The sequence below is a fragment of the Bubalus kerabau genome, chromosome X, assembly GCF_029407905.1.
Source record: "Bubalus kerabau isolate K-KA32 ecotype Philippines breed swamp buffalo chromosome X, PCC_UOA_SB_1v2, whole genome shotgun sequence".
NCBI lineage: Eukaryota > Metazoa > Chordata > Mammalia > Artiodactyla > Bovidae > Bubalus > Bubalus kerabau.
The window spans coordinates 9,099,906-9,123,582 of NC_073647.1; the positions used below are offsets into that span (position 1 = coordinate 9,099,906).

At 40.5% G+C, this 23,677-nt stretch overlaps 1 protein-coding gene and 1 long non-coding RNA gene across 3 annotated transcripts in view; one reads left to right on the forward strand and one right to left on the reverse strand.

The window, feature by feature from the left end:
• Positions 1-23,158, forward strand: LOC129639766 (uncharacterized). The gene is made up of 2 exons (XR_008708590.1): positions 1-188; positions 22,827-23,158. It is a non-coding gene; the product is annotated as an uncharacterized LOC129639766 (long non-coding RNA).
• Positions 22,212-23,677, reverse strand: part of LOC129639754 (cancer/testis antigen 47A-like) — a 35,049-nt gene continuing 33,583 nt past the window's right edge. For both annotated transcript variants that reach the window (XM_055564985.1, XM_055564986.1), the window contains exon 3: positions 22,212-22,835. In XM_055564985.1, coding sequence (XP_055420960.1) covers positions 22,823-22,835 — 13 coding nt within the window. In that variant the 3' untranslated portion in view covers positions 22,212-22,822. The remainder of the gene's footprint in view (positions 22,836-23,677) is intronic.

A 23,677-nucleotide genomic window follows, 5' to 3' on the forward strand; every position in this document is an offset into this window, starting at 1 on the left:
AGTCTGCAGGTGGCTGCTATTGGGCAGTTACTCAGGCTTTTAGTAACAGCCCTCTGGTTTGGTGTGGCGCTGTCACGCGGTTCTCAGGTCCGTGAGCTTCCACAGCTTCCCTCTGGTTCCTGGGTCGGGTTTAGGCCCTGCCTTTCCTGTGTGGAGCACCGAGAGATGACGATGCTCTCAGATGGAGGGTAGGACATAAAGCTTTGTTCTTTTTGCTGTGGTTTTCTCATTTTGCAGGTGCCTCTTCTGTTTGCTTACATTTCTAAGAATATTGGTTTTCTTTTCTGTTGTAGAAAGTTTCCCAATGTTTTCCTTTTCTGTTTCTTTCATATTCTTTGAATTTAAAAATTCTTTACCATCTGATCATAAGGCTATTGAAGGATATATTTTCTTATTTTCCTTGTGATTTTTTATCTTGTATACCCTTATCCCTCTGGAGTTATTTTGACATGTGTTATAAAGTTTGGATCTTGGTTGAGTTTCCTTTTTTTGTAAATGGCTAAACTCTGGCATCATTTGTTGAGTAATCCCTTTCCTCTCTTTGGATGTCTGGCTGTGCATTCTCAGCACTCTAAGAATGTAGAATAGGTGGGAGTGAGATTTTTGTCGAAGCCCCTTTTTTTCAGATGGGGAAGTTGAGGCCCAGAGCAGCTAACTGGTTTTCCTAAGGTCATGTTAGTGAATGGAGAAGCTCTGACTTCTTTTGTGTGTGTGTGTGTGTTTATTTTTGGCCATGCTGAGGCTTCATTGCTGTGCTCGGGCTTTCTCTAGTTGGGGTGAGCAGTGGCTTTTCTTGTTGCAGAGCATGGGCTCTAGAGTGCAGGTTCAGTAGTTGTTGCCCATGGGCTTCATTGCTCCTTGACATGTGGAACCTTTTCGGAGTGGGAATGGAACCCGTGGACCCTGCACTGGCAGGAGGATTCTTAACCACTGAGCCACCAGCAAAGTCCAGATCTCTGTGACTTCTAATCTGAGTTTGAGATATATAGGTGTGCTTGTCTGTCTAGCTCCAGGGACATTTGACAGGAGCAGGTTAACTAACTGGCCACAAAGTAAATGAGCATGACCTAGGGTCTCTGAAAGGTAGAGACCAGCCTTCCTCAGCCAGCCCAGAGAAACCAGTAAATATTTACTGCACACCTAGGTTCAAACTGCCCTGGTGGTTCAGTGGTAAAGAATCTGCCTGCAGTGCAGGAGATGCGGGCGCTGTGTAGGAGATTCAGGTTCAATTCCTGGGTTGGGAAAATCCCCTGGAAGTGAAAATGGCAACCCACTCCAGCCTTCTTGCCTGGAGAATCCCATGGATGGAGGGCCCTGGTGGGCTACAGTCCATGAGGTCAGAAAGAGTTGGACACGACTGGGCACACACGCATTCAGTTACCTTTTCTGTGTTGGTGGTGGTTGTGAGAATATTTAAGATCTGCTCTCTTAGCAACTTTGAAGGATAAAACAGTATTCTTAACTATAGTCACCATACTGAATATTAGATCCACTGAACTTGGCATCTTATAGTTGGAAGTTTGTTTCCTTTGAACAACATTTCCTCGTTTCCTGTCCCTGCAGCCCCTGGCAACCACCATTCTACTCTCTGTTTCTGTGAGTTTGGCTCGTTTTTAGATCCCACATATAAGTGAGATCATACAGTATCTGTCTTTCTCTGACTTATTGCACTTAGCATAATGCCTTCATAGTTTATCCATGTTGTCTTGACATTTAGGATTTCCTCTTTTTTATGACCGAATAATGTTTCCTAAATGTATATATGTATATACCTTTACACCCACGTTTTGTTTATCCATTCGTGCACAGGCACTTTGATTGTTTGCATGTCTTGGCTATTGTGAATAATGTTGCAATGAACAAGGGGCTGCAGATATTTCTTTCAGGTAGTTATTAAATTTTCTTTGGCTATATGTCCAGAAGTGGGATTTCTGGATCCTATGGTAGTTTTATTTTTAATATTTTGGAGGAAACCTTATGCAATTTTACATAGTGCCTGTTCCAAGTTACATTCCCACCAACAGTGTACAAGGGTTCTCTTTCCTTTATTATCCTTGCCAACACTTGTTTTGTCTTCTTCATAGTAGTCATTTGAACAGTATTGTATATGAGTTCCTATATTAACTGTTTCTCAGATAGATGATTTGAAAATATTTTCTCCCGCTCCATAGATTGCCTTTTCATTTTGTTGTTTCCTTGGCTGTGCATGAGCTTTTTTATTTGATGTAGTCTCACTTGTCTATTTTTGCATTTGCTGTCTGTACTTTTGCGTCATACCCCAAAATTTTTTTGCCAAAACCTAGGTCAAGGAGCTTGTCATAGGAAAGCTGTGTTTTCTTCCAGGAGTTTCATGGTTTCAGGTCTTAAATTTAAGTCTTTAACACATTTCAAGTGAATTTTTGTGAGTGCTGTAAGATGGGAGTCCAATTTTATTCTTTTCATGTGAATAACTTGTTTTACCCAATACTATTTATTGAAGAGTCTTTTCCCGCTAAGTATTCTTGGCTCCCTTGTGAAATATTAGTTGACCGATTACGCATGGGCTTCTTTCTGAGCTCTTGATTCTGTTCCATTGTTCCATGCTGTTTCAAATACTATACTTTGTAATATAGTTTGAGATCAGAAAGTGTGATCTCTCCAGCTTTGTTGTTCATTCTCAGGATTGTTTGGGTATTTGGAGTCTTTTGTGGTTCCACACAAATTGTAGATTGCTTTTTCTATTCTGTGAAAAGATGTCATTGGAATTTTGATAGGAATTGCATTGCATGTGTAATTGGCTTTGGGTAGTATGGACGTTTTAACAATATTCTTTTTATACAGGAAATGGGGATATCTTTCCCTTTATGTCTTCTTCAATTCCTGTCCTCAGTGTCTTATTGTTTTGGTGTATAGATCTTTTGACCTGCTTGGTTAAATGTATTTCTAAGTGTTTTACTGTGTTTGCTGTATTGTAAATGAGATTATTTTCATTATTTCTTTTTCAGATACTTTGTCCTTAGTGTATAGAAATGCAACAGATTTTTGTATGTTGATCATAGGTCTTGAGAATTTACCAAATTCACTGATGAGTTCTAAAATTTTTTAATGCAGTCTTTAGGTTTTCTGTATATAAGATCATGTCATCTGCAAACAGAGAATTTAACTTCATCCTTTCTGATTTTGATGTCTTTTATTTTTCTTGCCTACTTTCTCTGAGACTTGAGTACAATCCTGAACAGGAGTGGTGAAAGTGGTCACCCTTATCTTGTTTCTGTTCTTAGAGGAAAAGCTGTCACTTTTTCTGCATTGAGGATGATGTTAGCTGTGGGCTTATAGCAGGTGGCCTTTATTATGTTGAAGTATGTGCCTTCCAACCTAATTTGCTGAGATTTTTTTTTTATCATGAAAGGATGTTGAATTTTGTCAAATTCTTTTTTTTTTGCCACCTTTTGAGATGATCATATGATTTTATCTTTCATTCTATTAATGGGACATTTACTAATTTGTATATTTTGAACCTTCCTTGCATCCCAGGGGTAAATCCCTCTTGATCGTGTGCTATGGAATTCAATTTGATAGTGTTTTGTTGAGAAATTTTGCATCTACCTTTATTAGGAATATTGGTTCATAATTTCTTATAGTATCCTTATCTTGTTTTGGTATCAGAGTAATGCTGTTTGCATAAAATAAGTCTGGGAGTGTTCTCACCTCTTTGAATTTTTGTACTTAAGAAGGATTGGCATTAATTCTTTACATGTTTGGTAAAATTCACCAGGGAAGCCATCTGGTCTTGGAATTTTATGTGTTGAGAGTTTTTTGATTACCCATTCAGTCTCCTTATTTGTTACTGTTTTGTTCAGATTTTCAGTATCTTCATGATTCAGTCTTGGTAGGTTGTATGATTTCAGTAATTTATCCATTCCTTCTAGGTTATCCAATTTGTTGGTGTGTAATTGTTCATGCTGCTGCTGCTCAGTCGCTTCAGTCATGTCCGACTCTGTGTGACCCCATAGACGGCAGCCCACCAGGCTCCCCCATCCCTGGGATTCTCCAGGCAAGAACACTGGAGTGGGTTGCCATTTCCTTCTCCAATGCATGAAAGTGAAAAGTGAAAGTGAAGTCACTCAGTCGTGTCTGACTCTTTGCAATCCCATGGACTGCAGCCTACCAGGCTCCTCCGTCCATGGGATTTTCCAGGCAAGAGTACTGGAGTGGGGAGCCATCGCCTTCTCCGGTAATTGTTCATACTTATCCCTTAAAAGACTTTGTATTTGTGTGGTATCATTTATAAGGGTTCCATTTCATTTATAATTTTGCATCTTCTCTTTTCATGACTAACTCTAACTATCAGTTTTTCAATTTTGATTATCTTTTCAAAAAGCCAACTTTTAGTTTCATTGCTCTTTTTTCTGTTTTCATGTTCTGTATTTCATTTATTTACAAATCTTGATTTCCATGTTTCTCTTAACTTTGGGCTTATTTTTTCCCTAGTTCCTTGAGGTATAATGTGTGGTTGTTTGAGATCTTTTTCTAAAGTTAATGTAAGCACTTATTATTATAAACTTTCTTCTTAAAAATGCTTTTGCTGCATTAGTTATCATATGTTGTTTCTATTTTTATTTGTTTCAATACATCGTTTTTATTTCCCTTTGATTTCTTTGACCCATTAGGTGTTGAGGAGTGCACTGTTTAGTTTCCATGTATTTGTGAATTTTCCAATCTTCTTCCTGCTTTTGATTCCTAGTTTTATAACATTTCAATCCCAAAAGATACTTGATAAAATTTCAATTTTCTTCCATTTGATGAGACTTGTTTTGTCTTTTTGGGATAACTATTACCATTAACACTTGTTGTTTTAACTTGCCTAGATCTTGACTGTCTACATATGGCTTTCCCATCTTGTTTTGAATCCTCACCATTGCCTATGAGATTTCTGCTTTCAGGAAAGGGCTGTGATGCTGGATACATTGTTGCAGATTTACTTATAAAGCAGTTATCCTGGGACAATGTGCTTTAGAAGAGAGGATGCAAGAATGTTTTCTTGGCGTTATTAAGAGGTTATGTTCCTTGACAAAGGAAAAAAATGTGTCTCTAATGTAAAAGTCCGATGATTTAGTCCAAAGATTGTGGACTGTGTGCTTCGTTAAATGTCTCACTTTTTTCATTGCTACTCCATGCGTTGTAAAGACTAGTTTCCCAATCAGTCCACTACCCCTTAAATCACCTTCCCTGTGTCCCTGGGGGACCCTAGTGCCTGTGAATTGGGTAATAGTACACTTCTTGTACTAATTATAAGTGATAGAACACTTATATGGAACACTCTTTACACATGCCCCATGTCAATCTGTTCCAGGCCTGGCAACAGTAAGCACCTCCCTGTGAGACAGAACATTTCTTGGGGGATTATTGTACTCCTCTGGTTAGTCCATTAGTGTTTGTCATCTTGCCCCAATTTCACTGTGACCCGGTCTTCGATTGCCCAGAAATGTATTGCTCGTCCTACATATCCTATTGTTGAAGCTCTTAAGAGCTTGCTGAAATTAAAAATTCCACAGATGCCAAAAGCCATGCTTCCAATCAGGCAAAAAAGCTTACCACAGTGAAGAATGTCTGGGGCCAGTGGAGAGATGTCTTCCCCCCTCACTCCAGCATTGAGGTGGAGATCTCCATGTACCCAAACTTTTAGTGCCTTCCACTCAGGAGCTTCTGCTTCAAAGGTTTTAGCCCAAAGCAAGGCTATATGCCGTCACCCCCACCCTGTGGCATAGTGGTGAAGACTCTGCCTGCCAGTGCAGGATTTGCAAGAGATGCAGGTTCAATTCCTGGGTCCAGAAGGTCCTCTGGAGAAGGAAATGGCAACCCACTCCAGTATTCTTGCCTGGGAACTCCCATGGACAGAGGAGGCTGGCGGGCTACAGCCCATGGGGTTGCCAAGAGTCTGACATGACTGAGCACACACACTCACACACGTTCCTGCCCCCATTCCTAGAGACACACATACCTCAAAAGTTACTAGGCTGGACAGCCCCCACATCCCACGTGAACCAGTCTCCCTCAACCACAGAGAAGAGGGAAGTTCAAAATGGGGAGTGGAAAAGGAGAGGAGTCAGGATGCGAGGGATGGTTAGCTATGAGGGATGGGGACAAGTAGCCCAGCAAGTTTTGACTCCTTCCTCCCTATCTTGCCTCACAGTCTTTGGTGGCATTGCCTCCGTTAAGAACTTCAGGCAAAGGAATAAAGATGTAGAATCATTTGCCCTAAGAGTCAGTTGGTTAATAGGCTGGCTCTCCAAGGCACCGACCACCCTAGATTTTCACCTAGGTTCACTGGAAGTTGCTTAAAATTTCCTCTCGAAGGCCTTCCCCTTTAATTCCATCGCCCAAACACATCAAATACTGTGAGCTCCCTTTGGATTCCTGTGCAGTGCCTACCTCATTTTCTTGGGAAACCCAGAAGAGTCTTAGTATAACTTTCAGTGTGTCTGCCTCTGATACCTTGGGGCTACTTTGCTTAAACAGAATTGCAGGACTAGACGTAACTGTGCTTTTTCAGTTCTAAGTGTAATGGTTGAGGAAAACCAATGGGTCCTTGGTTTTCCTGATGATGGTATAATGTGATACTGAAAGGTTGTTGCTGAACGAAAAGGCACTGGGATTCTTGGCCTCCCGTGGAGAAGAAGTCAATCCAGGGCCAGAGACGAGGCTTGATCACTCAGAGCTTTTGTGTGATAAAGTTTTATTCAAGTATAAAGGAGATGGAGAAAACTTCTGACATAGGCATCAGAAGGGGGCAGAAAGAGTACCCCTTGCTAGTCTTCAGCTGGATGTTATATAGTCACTGCTGTTAAGTCACTTCAGGTGTGTCCGACTCTGTGCGACCCCATAGATGGCAGCCCACCAGGCTCCACCATCCCAGGGATTCTCCAGGCAAGAACACTGGAGTGGGTTGCCATTTCCTTCTCCAATGCATGAAAGTGAAAAGTGAAAGTGAAGTCGCTCAGTTGTGTCCGACTCTTCGCGACCCCATGGACTGCAGCCTACCAGGCTCCTCCATCCATGGGATTTTCCAGGCAAGAGTACTGGAGTGGGTGGCCATTAGCAGTCTGTTAATCAAAGAAAGGAATGTCTTAAAACTCAGAATGGCACTAGGCCCCTCATCCATAAGATGCATTTTGGGATCATCTTGGCACCAGATGATTCATCCCAGGCCATGAAACGATTGACTTGAATCTTGCAGAAGGGCAGATTACCCTACAAAGAGTTTCATTTACACAGATTAGGGGAACAATATCTGAGTGTAACATACTGGTTTGTCAAGTAGGTTCTGAGCCATTAGGCGGAACCGACTTGAAGACAGAGTCTGGGGTAAATTCTTAGTACATTACCACAGCTTAAGACCAACATTTCCAGAAGAAAAATGCATTGGTTAACTCAAGGTTTGAGAATAGTTAACTTCAGGTGAAACCAGGTGTCATTATGGCAACACAGTATTTTAAGAGAAACCTCCTTTTAAATTTGTATAGGGAAGGAAGAAAATATCGGTAGTTTGTTTCCTCCTGCTGTTTAAGAGGGAGAAAAGTGTCTGACACTTGCAGCCTATTTCCTCTGTTTGGAGACCCCTGGCCTTCCTGCCTGTTACCCTGTCAATACCAGACAATCACATGCTGGATTTTTGTACTTTCTCTGTAAAACATGTGTATCTTTACCTTTTTGATAACGCTAGGTTCTTGATTAACTGGATTTTATTTCCTTTGTATTTTATTCATGAAATTTCATTTAGGTGGATGCCCTTTACCCAGGTAATTCTGGTAGATGAGCTGTTATGCCTTCTCTCTTCTCAGAGTGAACTTCTATTAGGTCATTCTTATTCTGAGCACTCAGCATTATTAATTTTTCTCACAGTTAACAGGTCTGTTTTTAAACACAAGTTATTTTTTCATGCCCAGAGACACATTCTTCAAAGCATTCAGCTTGTTTGAAACTTGTTTGATCTTTGCATATGAAAACAAATACAACAGAACCTGTTCTGTAGTCTGTCATGGGGAGGGCAATCAAATAGGATATTGACAATTCAGACTTGAAGGTTTTCAGAGAAATGAAATGTTCTTAAGAGGTGGTGCAGGGCATAAAGGGCCTCCACTTAGGCGTGCCTGAGCAAGCTGATGGCTTCCAGGTGGGTATTTGTATGGGGAAGAGGTGGTATTGAAGTTTTGTATAAGAACACCTAGGAAGCAAAGAAAGTGAGCAGTGGGAGGGTATTGCAGTAGAGGGGGTAAGATGGCTCGTATTTCTACTCCAGTCTGGACTAGGGACTAGATCCAAGTACTATAGCAAGATGGGCTATTAGAATGAGGCATTTTTGGAATTACAGGCCAGTATCACTGATGAACATAGATGCAAAAATTCTCAACAAAATTCTACCAAACAATTCAATAACACATCAACAAGGTCATACACCGTGATCAAGTTGAGTTTATTCCAGGGATGCAAGAATTCTTCAATATATGGAAACCAATGTGATACAGCCTATTAACAAATTGAAAGATAAAAACCATATAATAGATGCAGAAAAAGCGCTTGACAAAATTCAGGTCCCATTTGTGATTAACACTCCAAAAAATGGGCATAGAAAGAAGCTACCTCAACATAGAAATGTCCATATATGACAAGCCCACAGCAAACGTTCTCAATGGGGAAAAACTGAAAGCATTCCCTCTAAGATCAGAAACAAGACAAGGGTGCCCACTCTCACTACTACTCTTCAACATAGTTTTGAAGTCCTAGTTATGCCAATCAGAGTAGAAAAGAAATAAAAGGAATCCAGATGGGAAAAGAAGAAGTGAAGCCTCCCTGATTGCAGATGACATGATACTACACACATAGAACCCTAAAGATAGTATCAGAAAATTACTAGAGCTAATCAGTGAATTTTGCAAAGTCACGGGATACAAAATCCATACACAGAAATCACTTACATTCCTATATACTAACAATGAGAAATCAGAAAGAGAAATTAAGGAACCATTCCCATTCACCATCGCAACAAAAAGCTTAAAATATCTAGGAATAAACCTACATAAGGAGACAGAAGAACTGTATAACAGAAAATCATAAGACACTGATGAAAGAAAGCAAAGATGACATGAACAGATGGAGAGATATTCCATGTTCCTGGGTTGGAAGAATCAGTATTGTGAAAATGACTATGCTACCAAATGCAATCTACAGATTGAATGCAATCCCTATCAAAATACCAATGGCTTTTTTGCACAGAACTAGAATTTTTTCAGAATTCATATGAAGACACCAAAGACCCCAAATAGCCAAAGCAGTCTTGAGAAAGAAGCATGGAGCTGGAGGAATCAGCCTTCCTGATTTCAGATTATACAACAAAGCTACAGTCATCAAAACAGTATGGTACTGGCACAGAAACATAGATACAGACAAATGGAACAAAATAGAGAGCCCAATAATAACCCCCGCACTTATGGGTACCTTCTTTTTGACAAAGGAGGCAAGAATATACAATGGAGCAAAGATAGCCTCTTCAATAAGTGGTGCTGGGAAAACTGGATAGTTACATGTAAAAGAATGGAATTAGAGCATTTCCTAACACCATACACAAAGGTAAACTCAAAATATATTAAAGAGCTAAATGTAAAACCAGCAACTATAAAACTCTTAGAGGAAAACATAGGTAGAACACTTGATGACAGAAATCAAAGCAAGGTCCTACAGTAATGGAAATAAAAACAAAGGTAAACAACTGGAAACTAATTAAACTTAAACGTTTTTGCCCAGCAAAGGAAACTATAACCAAGGTGAAAAGTCAACCCTCAGAATGGGAGACAATAATAGCAGATGAAACAACTGACAAAGGATTAATTTCCAAATATACAAGTAGCTCATACAATTCAATACCAGAAAAACAAATAATCCAATTAAAAAGTGGAAAAAAGACCTAAACAGGCATTTCTCCAAAGACGACATATAGATGGCTAACAAACACATGAAAAGATGCTCAACATCACTCATTATTTGGCTCACTCACTCAGTTGTGTTCGATTCTTTGCGACCCCGTGGACTGCAGCACGCCAGGCTTCCCTGTCCAGCACCAATTCCCAGCACTTGGTCAAACTCACGCTCATCAAGTTGCTGATGCCATCCAACTATCTCATCCTCTGTTGTCCCCTTCTCCTCAGCGTCTTTTCTAAGGAGTCAGTTCTTTGTATCAGGTAGCCATAGTGGTGGAGCTTCAGCTTCAGCTTCAGCCTCAGCCCTTCCGATGAGTATTCAGGACTTACTTCCTTTGGGATTGATTGATTGGATCTCCTTGCAGTGCAAGGACTCTCAATGAGAGTTCTCCAGCACCACAGTTCAAAAGCATCAATTCTTCTGTGCTCAGCTTCTTCTTCTTCTTTTTTTTTAAATTTTATTTTATTTTTAAACTTTATAATATTGTATCGGTTCTGCCATATATGGAAATGAATCTGCCACAGGCATACACGTGTTCCCCATCCTGAACCCTCGTCTCTCCTCCCTCCCCATACCATCCCTCTGGGTCGTCCCAGATCACCAGCCCCAAGCATCCAGTATCGTGCATCAAACCTGGACTGGCGACTCGTTTCATATGATATTATACATATTTCAATGTCATTCTCCCAAATCATCTCACCCTCTCCCTCTCCCACAGAGTCCAAAAGACTGTTCTATACATCAGTGTCTCTCTTGCTGTCTCGTATACAGGGTTATTGTTATCATCTTTCTAAATTCCATATATATGCGTTAGTATACTGTATTGGTGTTTTTCTTTCTGGCTTACTTCACTCTGTATAATAGGCTCCAGTTTCATCCACCTCATTAGAACTGATTCAAATGTGTTCTTTTTAATGGCTGAGTAATGCTCCATTGTGTATATGTACCACAGCTTTCTTACCCATTCATCTGCTGATGGACATCTAGGTTGCTTCCATGTCCTGGCTATTATAAACAGCGCTGTGATGAACATTGGGGTACACGTGTCTCTTTCAATTCTGGTTTCCTCAGTGTGTATGCCCAGCAGTGGGATTGCTGGATCATAAGGCAGTTCTATTTCCAGTTTTTCAAGGAATCTCCACCCTGTTCTCCATAGTGGCTGTACTAGTTTGCATTCCCACCAACAGGGTAAGAGGGTTCCCTTTTCTCCACACCCTCTCCAGCATTTATTGCTTGTAGACTTTTGGATCGCAGCCATTCTGACTGGCGTGAAATGGTACCTCATAGTGGTTTTGATTTGCATTTCTCTGATAATGAGTGATGTTGAGCATCTTTTCATGTGTTTGTTAGGCATCTGTATGTCTTCTTTGGAGAAATGTCTATTTAGTTCTTTGGCCCATTTTTTGATTGGGTCATTTATTTTTCTTGAATTGAGCTGTAGAAGTTGCTTGTATAGTTTTGAGATTAGTTGTTTGTCAGTTGCTTCGTTTGCTATTATTTTCTCCCATTCTGGAGGCTGTCTTTTCACCTTGCTTATAGTTTCCTTTGTTGTGCAGAAGTCTTTAGTTTAAATAGGTCCCATTTGTTTATTTTTGCTTTTATTTCCAATATTTTGAGAGGTGGGTCATAGAGGATCCTGCTGTGATGTATGTCGGAGAGTGTTTTGCCTATGTTCTCCTCTAAGAGTTTTATAGTTTCTGGTCTTACATTTAGATCTTTAGTCCATTTTGAGTTTATTTTTGTGTATGGTGTCAGAAAGTGTTCTAGTTTCATTCTTTTACAAGTGGTTGACCAGTTTTCCCAGCACCACCTGTTAAATAGATTCTCTTTAATCCATTGTATATTCTTGCCTCCTTTGTCAAAGATAAGGTGTCCATAGGTGCGTGGATTTATCTCTGGGCTTTCTGTTTTCTTCCATTGATCTATATTTCTGTCTTTGTGCCAGTACCATACTGTCTTGATGACTGTGGCTTTGTAGTAGAGCCTGAAGTCAGGCAGGTTGATTCCTCCAGTTCCATTCTTCTTTCTCAAGATAGCTTTGGCTATTCGGGGTTTTTTGTATTTCCATACAAATTGTGAAATTATTTGTTCTAGCTCTGTGAAGAATACCACTGGTAGCTTGATAGGGATTGCATTGAATCTATAGATTGCTTTGGGTAGTATACTCATTTTCACTATATTGATTCTTCCAATCCATGAACATGGTATATTTCTCCATCTGTTAGTGTCCTCTTTGATTTCTTTCACCAGTGTTTTATAGTTTTCTATATATAGGTCTTTAGTTTCTTTAGGTAGATATATTCCTAAGTATTTTATTCTTTCCGTTGCAATGGTGAATGGAATTGTTTCCTTAATTTCTTTCTGTTTTCTCATTATTAGTGTATAGGAACGCAAGAGATTTCTGTGTGTTGATGTTATGTCCTGCAACTTTACTATAATCATTGATTAGTTCTAGTAATTTTCTGGTGGAGTCTTGAGAGTTTTCTATGTAGAGGATCATGTCATCTGCAAACAGTGAGCGTTTTACTTCTTCTTTTCCAATTTGGATTCCTTTTATTTCTTTTTCTGCTCTGATTGCTGTGGCCAAAACTTCCAAAACTATGTTGAATAGTAATGGTGAAAGTGGGCACCCTTGTCTTGTTCCTGACTTTAGAGGAAATGCTTTCAATGTTTCACCATTGAGGATAATGTTTGCTGTGGGTTTGTCATATATAGCTTTGATTATGTTGAGGTATGTTCCTTCTATTCCTGCTTTCTGGAGAGTTTTTTTAATCATAAATGGATGTTGAATTTTGTCAAAGGCTTTCTCTGCATCTATTGGGATAATCATATGGTTTTTATTTTTCAATTTGTTAATGTGGTGTATTACATTGATTGATTTGTGGATATTGAAGAATCCTTGCATCCCTGGGATCAAGCCCGCTTGGTCATGGTGTATGATCTTTTTGATGTGTTGTTGGATTCTGATTGCTAGAATTTTGTTAAGGATTTTTGCATCTAGGTTCATCAGTGATATTGGCCTGTAGTTTTCTTTTTTGTGGCATCTTTGTCAGGTTTTGGTATTAGGGTGATGGTGGCCTCATAGAATGAGTTTGGAAGTTTACATTCCTCTGCAATTTTCTGGAAGAGTTTGAGTAGGACAGGTGTTAGCTCTTCTCTAAATTTTTGGTAGAATTCAGCTGTGAAGCCGTCTGGACCTGGGCTTTTGTTTGCTGAAAGATTTTTGACTACAGCTTCAATTTCTGTGCTTGTGATGGGTCTGTTAAGATTTTCTATTTCTTCCTGGTCGAGTTTTGGAAATTTGTACTTTTCTAAGAATTTGTCCATTTCTTCCAAGTTGTCCATTTTATTGGCATATAATTGCTGGTAGTAGTCTCTTATGATCCTTTGTATTTCTGTGTTGTCTGTTGTGATCTTTCCATTTTCATTTCTAATTTTATTGATTTGATTTTTCTCCCTTTCTTTCTTGATGAGTCTGGCTAATGGTTTGTCAATTTTATTTATCCTTTCAAAAAACCAGCTTTTGGCTTTGTTGATTTTTGCTATGGTCTCTTTTGTTTCTTTTGCATTTATTTCTGCCCTAATTTTCAAGATTTCTTTCCTTCTACTAACTCTGGAGTTCTTCATTTCTTCCTTTTCTAGTTGCTTTAGGTGTAGGGTTAGGTTATTTGTTTGACTTTTTTCTTGTTTCTTGAGGTATGCCTGTATTGCTATGAACTTTCCCCTTAGGACTGCTTTTACCGTGTCCCACAGGTTTTGGGTTGTTGTATTTTCATTTTCATTCGTTTCTATGCAAATTTTGATTTCTTCTGTGATTTGTTGGTTATTCAGCAGCGTGTTGTTCAGCCTCCATATGTTGGGATTTTTAATAGTTGTTCTTCTGTACTTGAGATCTAATGTTACTGCCTTGTGGTCAGAAAAGATGCTTGGAATGATTTCAATTTTTTTGAATTTACCAAGGCTAGATTTATGGCCCAGGATGTGATCTATCCTGGAGAAGGTTCCATGTGCGCTTGAGGGAAAAGGTGAAATTCATTGTTTTGGGATGAAGTGTCCTATAGATATCAATTAGGTCTAACTGGTCTAGTGTATCGTTTAAAGTTTGTGTTTCCTTGTTAATTTTCTGTTTAGTTGATCTATCCATAGGTGTGAGTGGGGTATTAAAGTCTCCCACTATTATTGTGTTATTGTTAATTTCTCCTTTCATACTTGTTAGCATTTGCCTAACTATTGCGGTGCTCCCGTGTTGGGTGCATATATATTTATAATTGTTATATCTTCTTCTTGGATTGATCCTTTGATCATTATGTAGTGACCGTCTTTGTCTCTCTTCACAGCCTTTGTTTTAAAGTCTATTTTGTCTGATATGAGTATTGCTACTCCTGCTTTCTTTTGGTCCCCATTTGCATGGAAGCTCTTTCTCCAGCCCTTCACTTTCAGCCTGTATGTGTCCCCTGTTTTGAGGTGGGTCTCTTGTAGACAGCATATGTAGGGGTCTTGTTTTTGTATCCATTCAGCCAGTCTTTGTCTTTTGGTTAGGGCATTCAATCCATTTACGTTTAAGGTAATTATTGATAAGTATGATCCCGTTGCCATTTACTTTATTGTTTTGGGTTCGAATTTATACACCGTTTTTGTGTTTCCTGTCTAGAGAATATCCTTTAGTATTTGTTGGAGAGCTGGTTTGGTGGTGCTGAATTCTGTCAGCTTTTGCTTGTCTGTAAAGCTTTTGATTTCTCCTTCATATTTGAATGAGATCCTTGCTGGGTACAATAATCTGGGCTGTAGGTTATTTTCTTTCATCGCTTTAAGTATGTCTTGCCATTCCCTCCTGGCTTGGAGAGTTTCTATTGAAAGATCAGCTGTTATCCTTATGGGAATTCCCTTGTGTGTTATTTGTTGTCTTTCCCTTGCTGCTTTTAATATTTGTTCTTTGTGTTTGATCTTTGCTAATTTGATTAATATGTGTCTTGGGGTGTTTCACCTTGGGTTTATCCTGTTTGGGACTCGCTGGGTTTCTTGGACTTGAGTCATTATGTCTTTCCCCATTTTAGGGAAGTTTTCAACTATTATCTCCTCAAGTATTTTCTGATGGTCTGTCTTTTTGTCGTCTTCTTCTGGGACCCCTATGATTCGAATGTTGTAGCATTTAACATTGTCCTGGAGGTCTCTGAGATTGTCGTCATTTCTTTTAATTCGTTTTTCTTTTTTCCTCTCTGATTCATTTATTTCTACCATTCTATCTTCTAATTCACTAATCCTATCTTCTGCCTCTGTTATTCTACTATTTGTTGCCTCCAGAGTGTTTTTGATTTCATTTATTGCATTATTCATTATATATTGACTCTTTTTTATTTCTTCTAGGTACTTGTTAAACCTTTCTTGCATCTTCTCAATCCTTGTCTCCAGGCTATTTATCTGTGATTCCATTTTGATTTCAAGATTTTGGATCAATTTCACTATCATTATTCGGAATTCTTTATCAGGTAGATTCCCTATCTCTTCCTCTTTGGTTTGGTTTGGTGGGCATTTATCCTGTTCCTTTACCTGCTGGGTATTCCTCTGTCTCTTCATCTTGTTTAAATTGCTGAGTTTGGGGTGTCCTTTCTGTATTCTGGCAGTTTGTGGAGTTCTCTTTATTGTGGCATTTCCTCGCCGTGTGTGGGTTTGTACAGGTGGCTTGTCAAGGTTTCTTGGTTAGGGAAGCTTGTGTCGGTGTTCTGGTGGGTGGAGCTGTATTTCTTCTCTCTGGAGTGCAATGAAGTGTCCAGTAATGAGGTATGAGTTGTCTATGGTTTCGGGTTTACTTTGGGCGGCCTGTATCTTGGAGCTCAGGGCTGTGTTCCTGTGTTGCTGGAGAATTTGCTTGGTATGTCTTGCCCTGGAACTTGTTGGCCCTTGTGTGGTGCTTGGTTTCAGAGTAGGTATGGAGGTGTTTGATGAGCTTCTGTCTATTAATGTTCCCTGGAGTCAGGAGTTCCCTGGAGTTAGGGGTTGGACTTAAGCCTCCTGCTTCCAGTTATCGGTCTTATTTTTACAGTAGTTTCAAAACTTCTCCTTCTATACAGCCCCATTGATAAAACATCTACGTTAAAGATGAAAAGTGTCTCCACCGTGAAGGCCACCCAGAGAGGTTCACAGCGCTACATGGAGAAGAGAAGAGGGAGGAGGGAGTTAGAGCTGACCCGAATGAGATGAGGTGGAATCAATAGAGGAGAGAGCAGGCTAGCCAGTAATCACTTCCTTATGTGCACTCCACAACTGGACCGCTCAGAATGTTCACGGAATTATACGGAGAAGAAGGAGGAAGGAGACAGAGTTGGCCAGGAGGATAAAAGCGGGAATGAAAAGGAGGGAGACAGATCCAGCCAGTAATCAGTTCCCTAAGTGTTCTCCACCGTCTGGAACACACAGAAATTCACAGAGTTGCATAGAGTAGAGAGGGGTTAGGGAGGAGACACAGGTGACCTGGTGGAGAAAAAGGAGAGTCCAAAGAGGGAGAGAGCAGTCAAGCCAGTAATCTCGCTCCCTAGTGAAAAATGGGTCCTGAAGATTGGGTTCTTAAAGGTACAAAATTGGTAACAAATACATAAAAGCAAAAATTAAAATTCTAGAGTAGAGTTTGGAATTTCAAAAATACAATGTTAAAGAAAAGAAGAAGGAAAATAAAGAGAGTGGAAAAAAAACAAAGTCACAAAAATTATAAAGAAAATATAGGTACAAAATTGATAACAAATACCAAAAAGCATAAATTAAAAATCTAGAGTGGAGTTTGGAATTTCAGATATACAATGTTATATAAAAGAAGAAGAGAAAGAGAGAAAAAAAAGTCACAAAAATTATTTAAAAAATATATGTATATAGGTATAAAATTGATAACAAATATCAAAAAGCTAAAATTAAAAATCTAGAGTAGAGTTTGGAATTTCAAAAATACAATGTTAAAAGAAGAAGAAAAAAAAAAACAAGGTCACAAAAATTATAAAAAACATATATATGAAGTTTGCTTTTTAAAAAAAAATAGGGTCTTTTTTTTTTTTTTTGCAAAGTAATAGTAGGTTATAAAAGTGAAAATTAAAGTAATAATAGAGGACTTAAAATTCTTTTTAAAAATTAAAAAAGAAAGAACAATTGTAAAAATAGTAAAAATATATCTAGTACTTTCTCTGGTTTTGTTTTGGGTATTGTAGGGTCAGTTCATTTTCGGCTAGTTCCTTGGTCGACTTATATTTCTCAAGATCTATAGGCCCCTTCCTATGTATTCAGTTCTAACCACAGGGTTTTAATCTATTGCCTGTAGCTTCCAAGGCGGTTCCCTCTGTTATAGCTTCTTCTGTTTGCTGGTCTCTTCAGTGTCTGGTTTCCGCCCTGACACAAAGGGGACGGTGGTGGACACTTTTTTTTTTTTTTTTTTTAGGCTCACTTGTTCAGTCGCGCTGGGGGAGGGAGGGACGCTGCAAACAAATAACACCGGCGTGTGCTCGCAGTGCCTCAGCCACACTGGGCCTGCCTCCACTCTCGGCACGTGTAGCCTCCCTGACCACACTGCTCAGGCTCTAGGTTGCTCCGCCAGGAACCATCCGTGGCCGGCCCTGGGCTGCTTAAACCTCCCAGGTCTAAGCCGCTCAGGTTCAGGCACTCGGGTAGTCCTCAGAGGCGCAGACTCAGTTGGGCCAGCGTTTTGTGCCCTTCCCAGGTCCGAGCAGCTCAGGTGATGAGGTGTTTGGCGAGCGCGATTGCTGCGACTTCTCACCTCCCCGCCGCTGGGTTATCTAGGTGTACAACCGGCGCACCTTCTCAGGCGGATGTTGACCGTCCAGACTCCCAAGAAGTTTTAGTTAGCAAAAAAGCCTGCTTACAGTTTTGTAGATAATGTCTCTCTGGGGCTGCGATTGCCCCCTTCCGGCCCTGGCTGCCTGTCACCAGAGGGGGACGGTCTGCAGCTGGCTATCTCTGTACAGTCCTTTGTTCCGTGCGCGGGCCTGGTGATGTCTTAGGTTAGGGCTGGCTTTTCGCGTGGTAGATATCCCACAGTCTGGTTTGCTAGACCAAATTATTTTGCTCAGATAGCACTCGGGGTATTCAGGCCAGATCCTTATTCTAAGTGATGCAGCCCGCGCCACGCCTCCCTGCCCAGCCCCGGCTTGCTAATGGCAGATGCAGGCGTCTGCACTGCTGCTCCACTGAGGGAGTTACGGTAGGGCTCGTAATCTGTGGGTTTTAATTGTTTATTTATTTTTCCTCCCTGTTATGTTGCCCTCTGTGCTTCCAAGGCTCGACACAGATTCGGTAGTGAGAAGGTTTCCTGGTGTTTGGAAACTTCTCTCTTTTTAAGACTCCCTTCCCGGGACGGAGCTCTGTCCCTCCCTCTTTTGTCTCTTTTTTTGTTTTATATATTTTTTCCTACCTCTTTTCGAAGACATGGGTTGCTTTTCTGGGTGCCTGATGTCCTCTGCCGGCATTCAGAAGTTGTTTTGTGGAATTTACATGGCGTTTAAATGTTCTTTTGATGAATTTGTGGGGGAGAAAGTGTTCTCCTCGTCCTACTCCTCCGCCATCTTAGCTCCTCCCCGCCCCAGTGCTCAGTTTCTTTATGGGCCAACTCTCACATCCATACATGACTATTGGAAGAACCATGGCTTGGACTATAGGGACCTTTGTCGGCAAAGTAATGTCTCTGCTTTTTAATATGCTGTCTAGGTTTGTCATAGCTTTTCTTCCAAGGAGCAAGCGTCTTTTAATATCATGGCTGCAGTCATCATCTGCAGTGATTTTGGAGCCCCCCCAAAATAAAGTTTCTCACTGTTGCCATTCTTTCCCTATCTATTTACCGTGAAGTGATGGGACTTGATGCCACGATCTTAGTTTTTTCAATGTTGAGTTTTAGGCCAGCTTTTTTAGGCTCCTGTTTCATTTTCATCAAGAGGCTCTTTATTAGAGAAATGAAAATCAAAACTATAATGAGATCTTGCCTCACACCAGTCAGAATGCCCATCATTAAAAAGTCTACAAACAATAAATGCTGGAGAGGGTGTGGAGAAAAGGGAACCCTCTTGCACTGTTGGTGGGAATGTAAATTGATACAGCCACTATGGAAGACGGTATAGAGATTCCTTAAAAAACCTAGCAATAAAACCACCATATGACCCAGCAATCCCACTCCTAGGCATATACCCTGAGGAAATAAAAATTGAAAAAGACACAGGTACCCCAATGTTCATTGTAGTACACTTTACAATAGCTAGAACATGGAAGCAACCTAGATGTGTCCATCGACAGATGAAGAAATAAAGGAGACATGGTACATATATACAATGGAATATTACTAAGCCATAAAAGGAATGCATTTAAGTCAGTTCTAAAGAGGCAGATGGACCTAGAGCCTATTATACACAGTGTAGTATGTCAGAAGGAGACAGATAAATATTGTATACTAACACATATATACGGAAACTAGAAAGATGGTACCAATGAATTTATTTGCAGGGCAGCAATGGAGAGACAGACATAGAGAACAGACTCATGGACATGGGAGGGTGGGAGGAGAGAGTGAGATGTATGGAGAGAGTAATATGGAAACTTAATTACCATAAGTAAAATAGATAGCCACTGGCAATTTGCTGTATAACTTGGGGAACTCAAACAGGGGCTCTGTATCAACCTAAAGGGGTGGGATGGGGAGTAAGATGGGAGGGAGTTTCAAGAGGGAGGGGACAAAATTATACCTATGGCTGGTTTATCTTGATGTCTGACAGAAAACAACAGCATTCTGTAAAGCATTTATACTTCAATTAAAAAAATAAATAAACTAAAAAAACCATTTTCAGAAGCATGACACCCAGTATGCTCAGGAATAGGTGTAACATGGAGTGAAAAGGGAAAGGGGTGATAGAGCAGATATTTAATCTGGCCTGTGTGAAACATTAGTCCTATTTGCAAGGTTCAAAAAAAGAGTTCAGTTGGGGATCCACATGTCTAAAAATATTTGAAATGTTCAAATCGAATGATAAACCATTAAATAAGTTGTATCTCCTTCCACGACAAATGTACCTTCCTAATGAGCTGAAAGGCCAGGTTGGGATTTAGTCTTCTCAGACTCCTCTAAGTTCAGCCCTGATGGCGTGGGAAGAGCTGTCCTCCTTCCCTTCCCCCGCCCATGCCCAGGCTCCTAGGCCAGGCCGCATCCCCTCCTGGGCCTACAACCCCTCCTTGGGCCTGGGAGCATCCACCCCAGCAGTGAGTGCAGTCAGCCCTCCCCAGGACAGGTCTAAGAGGAGCACACGGGCCCTGGAAGCAGGCTAGGGACTGTTCAGGGCTGCCAGGTACCTGGAGCATGGGCTAGCAGGGACACACCCCTTGTTCCCATGGGCTGGACTCCTGGCCCTGGCGGGAGGGGTATGGCTAGAAGAGGACCAAAGTGGCCCTCTAGAGCATAGAGCTCAAGACAGAGATATCTCTGCCTGGGCCAGGAAGCAATACTGTTTTAACAACCAGCACCGCAGAAATACTAACAAATCAGAACCAGGTTGAAGGGCCTCAAATTGTCCTAGTTGACCTGCCCTTTCAGTTGAAATCATGGTGACGGGGAATGCTTTGCCTTCTGTCTCACCATGTGGTTCTAGCCATAAGGAATAATATAACACATTTTAAAATGTCAACACTGGTGACCAGAAAAAAAAAAAGTTGTTGGGATCTTAAGTTTGCTTCACTTTAATTGACATTAAATACCTACGAAGAGGAAAATCCATTGCCTAGGGCTTTGGGAAAGAAAGATAAATAAAACCCTTAAGGTCCCAGCCATTTAAAGGTTGAGTGCAGGGGTTGGTTTTGATGGAATAGGTGGATGTAGTGTGTGTATTTGCATGTGCACACAGTTAGAATAGAAGACATGCCACCACAGAACATGACAGTATGTTATCAGTTACCTACAAGAAGGTCAGGAGCCGAGCCCGTAGGAACAAAGTATGCTCCAGCTAGACCATGTTTCAGATACCTAGGAAGCCTGAAGTAAATGCAGAAATGAGCCCGTCTAGTCTCAAACCCCCAGGCCCTTCCCCTTCTCTGATCCTCCACTCTGGTCATCTACAACTTTATCTTTTTATTACCTTAAACAGAGTTCAAAGATTAAGTCCACTTTCTCCCTTTTCATTTTATGTCATTTTATGACATACTTCCCATCTGCACAAAATTATAAAGACTACTATAAACACTATTTACCACCACTCAGTTTAAGAAATGTAAAGTACAGACACAGTTGAAGCCCACTACGTATCCCTCCCCAATAGGATCACTGTCCTTGTCTTTCCCCATAGGTAACCACCATCCTAAATGTGGTTTATCTTTCCATTGCATGCCTTTCTGTATGCTTGCATACGCATACATCCTCACAGGCAACTCTGTATGTATCTACTATCCACTCCTGCTGAATGAAGGTTCTCTTAGACTTCGTATACCCGGTATCATGTCTGTGACTTTCTGGAACCAGCTCTATTCCTGGATATTTTTCTGGTGCCATCCCCTATCCTCAGCCTCTCTCTGTCTCAGCCCCTGTGAATCCTAGTTTCCTCGCCAGTCCAGCCCCGACCGTCCTGTTCAATTTACCTCCAGCAGCCCCAAGGCAGTGAACGAAGGCTGGTCACCATAGGTGGGTCTCAACTTCTCCCCCTGTGGCTGTCAACCAGCGCTTCTCAAACCTTGGCTGCATCAGAATCCCCTGGAGGGCTTGTTAAAACACACACTACTGGGCCCCACTCCCAGTTTCTGATTCACAGGTCTTGAGTGGAGCCTAAGAATTCGTGGGTGATGCTAATAATGCTATTTTAAGGACCAAACTTTGAGAACCAGTGCTCCAAATCAGCGTCTGGGCTCAGGCTCAGCAGCACCATCTGGCCTCCAGGCAAGCTGGGCCATCCCTCAGGTTTCCTTCAAAAGCACCCAGCAGGACTATGAAATACACATATAACACAAGTCCTGTGCAGTTTTAAATGTTCTAGTAGCCACATCTAAAAAGTAAAAAGAGGGCATCCCTGGTGGTCTAGTGGTTAAGAATCCACCTTGCAGTGCAGGGGACACAGGTTCAATCCCTGGTACAGGAAGATCCCACATGCTGAGGGGCAAGTAAGCCCATGTGCCGCAACTCTGAAGCCCGTCTGCCCTAGAGCTCATGCTCCACAAGAGAAGCCACCTCAGTGAGAACCTGTGCACCGTAATTAGAGAAAGCTCACGTGTAGCAATAAATAAATTTTTAAAAAAGGAAAAAGAAACTGGAGAAAATAATTTTAATGTTATATTTAATACTAGATTATCTTTTCAATGTGTAATTAGTTATTAAAGAGACTTTACACCACTTTTTACATTTCTAGCACATTTCAACTCAGAGTAGCCACATTTTCAATGCTCAGTAGCCACACATGGCTAGTGACTAGTACAGTAAACAAGATCAGATCTAAAGCCTTGACCCCTATTTCTGTCTTTACAAAACTCTTTTACATACAAATTTTATTTTGGGCTGCAATAAAGGAACTTAAAACAGGCTTATCAAATGGTGGAATGTGATGATGCCTTCCAATGATGTAAAACGGCTTCTCATTTTTAAAGAGATTTAAATCAGGATTATTTATATACATAAATCTATCTACATTTCAGTTTACTACTTTAAAACTTAGTTTTAACTAGAACAAATGCTGTCAAATATATCTGGAAAAGATAAAACCCAATTAGATATTGGAATTTTTATAGATATTATTATTAGACAGTTGCTTTTTGGGGGATGGATTTGGGAAGGAAATCAATGTTAATAATCCCATGGGCTTCTGAAAAATCTAAAAATAGCGAACAATGGATCCTTTCTTCTTTCTCTGTCTTCTTTCTAGTCTTCCAAACTGCAGGAAGAAATGAGAGAAAAGGAACGATTATACAGCATCAGTCAGCACCAGAAACTTTCTAAATCTAAGACAACAGTCAGCCTCATGTATATCTGCTGCATCTGAGGGTTGTATCTCAACAAGGAGAGAAGAAAAACACATTTTCCTCTTGTAAAATTCACCCTGGACACTGGGTGCATGTACAACCCGATGGCTTCAATCATGTGATCCTACCAACCTTGTCTCCCTCTTGCCCACAACCATAAATGCTTTTTTTCCCCCCTTCCTTTGAGAGGCTAGTCTGGGACTAAAATCACTCTTTCTACCTTAAAAGCCTGTGCTCACTCCACAGATGATACTCCCTTACCCTCCCAGACCCTCGGTTTCCATATCTACCGTATGAGAAAGAGGCTGTTATTATGAAACACATCACTATGCAAACGAGGGAGAAAATGTTAATCATTAAAAGACAGTACATATACCTTCACTACCAACTCAGTGATAAACAACAGTCATCCTATGACTGTTCCTTTTGACTGTCACATAAAATACAGAAATCTATAACCGAGCAAATATTTAAGTATTAATCACTAAATGTGGTCCTTCTTGAAATTCTGAGCTTTTTGCTATTCGTAAGTAGTTACGTTCTAAAAGGTGTCTTCTCTTAGTGCAGGAGACTGCACTTCTGTGGTCAAGACATGAAGGCCAAACTAGTGCACAGCCCAGTTGCTGCTGCTTTTCGTCACTGTTTTCTCAAGAAATACTGGTCTTACGTACTGACACATTTATAACTTGTTGGTAGTCTTAGAGATAGAGGACCAAAGACCTCATAAGAACAAATGAGAAGCCATGAAGTATAT